The sequence below is a fragment of the Puntigrus tetrazona genome, unplaced genomic scaffold, assembly GCF_018831695.1.
Source record: "Puntigrus tetrazona isolate hp1 unplaced genomic scaffold, ASM1883169v1 S000000520, whole genome shotgun sequence".
NCBI classification, from domain to species: Eukaryota; Metazoa; Chordata; class Actinopteri; order Cypriniformes; family Cyprinidae; genus Puntigrus; species Puntigrus tetrazona.
The window spans coordinates 153974-160000 of NW_025048156.1; the positions used below are offsets into that span (position 1 = coordinate 153974).

The 6027-nt window shown below is 39.8% G+C and overlaps 1 protein-coding gene across 1 annotated transcript; it reads left to right on the forward strand.

Moving 5' to 3' along the window:
• The first annotated feature begins 180 nt into the window (after window positions 1-180).
• crls1 (cardiolipin synthase 1) lies at window positions 181-5042 on the forward strand. Its single transcript, XM_043232233.1, has 7 exons — window positions 181-770; window positions 1725-1862; window positions 1952-2081; window positions 3484-3569; window positions 3913-3981; window positions 4533-4624; window positions 4706-5042. The coding sequence occupies exons 1-7, from the start codon at window positions 357-359 to the stop codon at window positions 4794-4796; spliced, it is 1020 nt and encodes a 339-aa protein (XP_043088168.1). The 5' UTR covers window positions 181-356; the 3' UTR covers window positions 4797-5042.
• Window positions 5043-6027: the final 985 nt, after the last annotated feature.

Below are 6027 nucleotides of genomic sequence, written 5' to 3' on the forward strand. Positions count from 1 at the left end.
TTTAATTAATGTAATTTACCGTGCGTCCCAGTGTGCACACTATCCACAGTACCTCCCCTAAATAGTATGGAAAATGGCTAAGATCGGAATTTAGGATGAATAGCACGCACTTCGGGACGCAGGCTGATTTATTTTTAGACCTCATTTCACAGCGCCTTCCCCTTAATGCCCCGCCCCCTTCTGACAACCGTCGCAAAAAATCCGCATCGGAACACGGCAGGACGAGAACATGTGGATCGGCTGATGCGAACGTCTCCAAATAAAAAAGTATTATGAGCGAGTTAATTTGCAAATATGCCGCCGGATGCTCGGTTAGACAGCTCGGGCTCTAGTTTCGCCGAGATAAAGCCGCTGACATGTTTTTGGCGGCTTGTAGGAAGAGCTGGCTGAGCTGCGCTAAAGGACACACTCACGGACTGACTGCCAGCACCGCTGCCTCCTGCCACTACAAAACACCTGCAAGCTTACATCTGAACAACACTACATCTCATCTCCGATGGCTTCAGAGGCTGAAGACCAGGCGCTGGAGCTCCTCGCTCCTGAGACCAGATCTGGACCTCCACAGAGAAGCCGTTCAGAGATCAGAGCCTCTCTTCTCTGTTGCATGTAGATCCAAACCGTGCAAGCATCCCAGCAGTACTTTAAGTCTGTATGGTACCAACGGCTTTTGCACCGAAGCGTCTAGAAAGCCAGGTTTGGAAGAAAAGCAGGATTCGGGGGAAAAGAGTGAGGACAAAGCAGACGAGGGACATTTCCAGTTTAAAGAGCTGGTGGGTCTTCTCAGGTTGTTTTGACCTTGGGACTGAGTGAATTACTGCAGGGGTTTCCAAACTGGGGCCCGGGGACTCGCAGGGGTCACGAGGTCAGAGGAGGACGGCCAGGAAATGACAGATTTATTTAAATAAATGAAAATGTTTAAAGAAATGCAAGTTGAATGATTAAACGCCTAGCCTAAATAATAAAAAATACATGAGTAATCGTATTAAAATAAATAATAAATACATTCAAAAAAAATTATATATATATATATATATATATATATATATATATATATATATATATATATATATATATATATATATATATATTTAAAATAAACTAATAAAATGCAATATTTAAATAGAAAAATAAAAATTGCTTAAAACAAACAAAATAATAAAGTATTAGTCATTTTTTTTCTATACGTATTCTATATGTGTACTATATAACATACAAATTAAAATTATTCCATTTTAGTTACTCTTTATTATTATTACTTTCAGCACGATTTTTTTTTTTTATTACATTTTTGAGTTAGTTTGTATAAAGAAGTATTTTGTTGGTATAGTGTGCAGCCTTTACTGCAAAAAATGTTTTTTTTTTTTTTTGTAATAAATTGCAGATATTGTATTTATGCAATATATAATTGAAAACGTGTAACTTTTCTCACACCGCTAACAGAAGTGCCCTAAAGTATAAACCTGCTCAATTCTGATTTATTTTTCATGAAACAAGACGTTGCGTTTCATGTCATCTTGCTTCTTTTTTATTTATTTTGTTATCATTACTAGTCAGTATTTTTCAGTGAAAGATGCACAAAGTTTGGAGAGATTTATACCGGAAAGCGACATAAATGCTGCTGAATTATCAGTTTTTCTTTTCATTAAATCAAATTTGCTTACTGTTGCACGCATAATTTTTTTTCTCGCATGTTTATAATTTCGCATGATGTGATTTCTCTGCAGTATGAGAATCCATGGACAATCCCGAACTACCTCTGCGTGGCCCGGATCGTTCTGTCTCCCGTGCTGGGATACTTGATCATGGAGCAGTACTTCCACGTCTCTCTGGGGCTTTTTGTACTCGCCGGAGCAACAGACTTGGTAAACTGAATGAAAATGTAGTTTTAGCCCCCGAATGATCTCTTTCTGAGCCGAAGTTGCTTCATCGATCGTTGCTTCCTCTTTTTAAGTTGGACGGCTACATCGCACGTAACTGGCCCAATCAGAAGTCGGCTCTGGGCAGCGCTCTGGATCCGTTGGCGGACAAGATACTCATCAGCGTTCTTTACGTCAGTCTGACATATGCACAGCTCATCCCAGGTGAGGCCAACGAATCGTGTTCGAGTTCGACGTCTTGGCCCAGATTTAAAGGGACAGTTCACCAAAAACCTCTTAATTTTTTATTCGCTGTCCGGCGAGATTAGGTGACGTTTTCTTCAGTAGAGCGGTGTATTTTTAGCCGGTGATTCAGAGGTTGGGAGTCAAGTAAATCATATCAGGCAACACAAAATGAATACCCGTGACTTCTGATGAAATGCAGAGGTTTTATGTATTTATTATGCGATTATTACCTGCAATCGAATCACTTAAAAAAATGGTTTCTCATTGTCTGTGTAAAGAGTTAAGCTGAAAACTGGTTTATTCAATTTACGTGGTCAAGCAGTTAAAACTGAATCACTTCTTTAAACCTCGATGCATCGACAGGAGCCGCGCATTCGTTTTTGCGATTATGCTTTTTAACTCTCGGAGCGCCTGTAACTGCTGACTTGCGTTTTACGAATCGCCAAGGCCCACCGTTTCGGATAAAAACCTTCTTCACCGTTCTGCTGAAGAAAAACGTCTTCATCCCGGGTGACCTGAGAGCGAGCGAATGAGCGAAAAACGGGTTCGGAGAACTATAGCTTCAAGTCGACAGACCGCATCGTGCATCGTGTCGCGGTCTCGGTTTAGCTTTGTGAGGTTTGAACAGCTTTACCCACGTTTATCACGCCACATCAGCCCGTGTTTAGCCATGCAAGTCAAGTCAAGTGGCTTTTTATTGTCGTTTCGACTACATGTAGCTGTGCAGGACATAGTGAAATGAGTCACACACAATACAAAAAAGTGTGCAAACAGCAAGGAAGTAGAGTGCAAAACCCAGTGTGCAAACTAGTGCAAAGAACAAACAACAATAAATATGAAGAATGCTTATGGAGCAGGAAGTCCGTTCAGGTGTGGTTATTGAGGAGTCTAATGGCTTGTGGGAAGAAACTGTTCAGCAGATTGGTTGTGAGGGACCGAATGCTCCGGTACCTCTTTCCAGACGGCAGGAGGGTGAATAATGTGTGTGAGGGATTGGGGTCCTGGGCTATATCCTGGGCTTTGCGGATGCAGCGTGTGGTGTAGATGTCCGTGATAGAGGGCAGAGAGACGCCAGTGATCTTCTCAGCCATCCTCAATATCCTCTGGAGGGTCTTGAGATCCCAAACCAGGCAGTGATGCAGCTGCACAGGACGCTCTCAATGGTTCCTCTATAAAACAGTCAGGATGGGTGGAGGGAGGTGAGCGCTCCTCGGGACGTAGAGGCGCTGCTGGGCTTTCTTGGTGATGGAGCCGGTGTTGAGTGACCAGGTGAAGTGGTCCGCCAGATGAACACCGAGGAACTTGATCTTAGAGAAAACGTTTCTAGTTGTTGATGATCGCTGAGCGCTATCAGACGTGTCTCTCTTGCGTTTCCTCACAGCTCCGCTCACGGCCCTGATCATTTCCAGAGACGTAGCGCTGATCGCCGCCGTTTTCTACGTGCGCTACAAAACGGTTCCGCCTCCGGTAAGTTTTCGGCTTCGGCCGCTGTCGCACGATGATCAGCTGGTCGAAAGTAACCCACTGAACAATAATGGATCGAATAATGACTGATATGCCCTGAAATATGGTGCATATGTGCGTGCATGTTAAATGCAAGTTATTATTTACTTTTAAGTAGCTGTATATTTATCTGTGATTTGCGATGCTTCATGGGACTGTAGCTCTATTGTTTCGTTGTCAAGCAGCTTTATTTCATGCGGTCTGATGTGTTTTAAAGGTCGATTTTTGCCATGATAGAACTAGAGTTATTATTGTCGTGTTATGGATAATTGCGAATAAGTGTTATTTATCTCATTTTTATTTGCAGGTAACGCTCAGTAAATTCTTCAACCCGTGTTACACCACCGCTCGGCTGAAACCAACACTCATCAGCAAGGTTTTTCATGCCATATATCATAAATATTTACCTTTTCATTAGAGTCTTCTTTTGAGGTATATGTTTGTTCCAAATTGAGATTTTTGGCGTTCACGATTTTCTGAATTTCTATTATTTGAACGCGATAATAGTTCTCACAGCGCCTCTTGACGTCATAAATTAAGGTTTTAAGAATTAAATTGATTGCATTTTATTAATATTTAATACACATTTGTGATCAAACGAAGGCAACAGATGTTAAAAATAACATTATTCTGTTGAAATCTAATCGTGAAAAATTTCGAATTAATTACCGTGCTGTACATTTTTGTCATTTCATTTGTACTTAAGAAACCCGTTCTACTGTAAAATGCTAATACGTTTTGTCATCATGCATTAAAACAAGCCTTAAAATACACATTTTTAGTAATGTTTGTAGACGTTTGTAACTAGGAACGCATGCCAGTGCGTGATGCAGATTGGTTTTATTTCATGGGCGTTGGATAGCATTATGAGTCCACATTGTCCTGTGTTTAGAAAAACTGCTTTTTACAATGACGTGTGTGTTTCAGATCAACACGGCGGTGCAGCTGTTTCTGGTGGCTGCGTCTCTGGCTGCTCCTGTGTTTCACTACACCGACAGTGTTTTGCTGCAGTCTCTGTGGTGAGCTTTCGCCGCTCGCATTCGCTCGTATTCTTAACGAACCGATCCAGTTAAATGAATGCGCGCTGGGTTTGTTTGCAGGTACGTCACCGCGCTGACCACTGCAGCGTCCGGCTACAGCTACTATCATTACGGTAAAAAGACCGTGGAGGTGCTGAACAACACCAAGTAGACGTACAGCCGCCCGAGATTGAGCTTTGACCAAGACATTCGGATAATCAACGAACGATGGAAACTGATCTTAAGACACTTTAGTCTGTACAAAGTCCAAAATTATTTTTTTGATTACAATATTAAATTAACGGGGTTTCGTGGTTTTTGATTGGTATATGGTTTTCGACTCCACAGCGAACTTTTTTAAAATCACTTTTAACGAGCTTTGGGTCAGCTTTTCTGAATAAAAATGGACATCAAATACGCATTTGTGCTTACGTGATGTGTTAAAACCAGCTTTCTCAGTCAGCGCGGTGCTATTATTTCTTTTTACGATTCGTTCAGTGCAACTTTGTTTCATTTGAGAATTCGAAATGCTAAAAAAAAAATAGAAATTAGTTTAAACATTGATGAGGTGAAGCATTTATATGAATATTAGCTAAGAGTATATTCCAGATTGCACAAATTAAAAACAAGATGGTAGCTTTTCCATTGAAGTAGTTGGTTTAAGTAGTATTTAAGCAGTCGTTAAATGTTTAAATGCAATACAATATTAAACCTGTACATTTTATACCAACAAGCAGCTTTCTCTGCACAACTTTAGACGTTCTTCTAATTATAAGTAACTTTAAAACGACATGTCAATTAATTTACTGTAAATAGTGTTATCAAAATCATGTTTAATGTAATTTATAAATCATGCAATCTATTAATTGCATTGGGATACAGCTCTGTTTAACTGATATACTGACGGTGTGATTGTAATTATCCATTTTTTAAATTGTGTATATACACGTTCATACCGTTTTACGTACTAAAATGCTAAAGTTTAAAAGTATTTGAAAGTTTTAAAAGTACGTTTTTAAATTTAAAGTAATTTAAAAAATACATATATTATCTAAATACACACACACACACACACACACACACACACACACACAGCGGTTCCAGTACTGTTTTGGGTCACCATTGATTTTGACAGTTGGGAAAAAAAAAATGCAATGGAAGTCAATGGTGACCCAAAACAGGCTGATGGTAAACTTTCTTAAATATCAAAATGTCTTCCTTTTTGTTTAGCAGAACGAAGAAATTCATACAGGAACTCAGGTTGAGTAAATGATAACAGAATCTTTGGGTGGACTGTTCCTTTAAAAACTGCAGTTAAACACTGTCAGTACATCAGGTGGAAAACAATGGAATTAATGCAGAATTGCATGCTATATATATATAATATGGATTCTATAAAAATG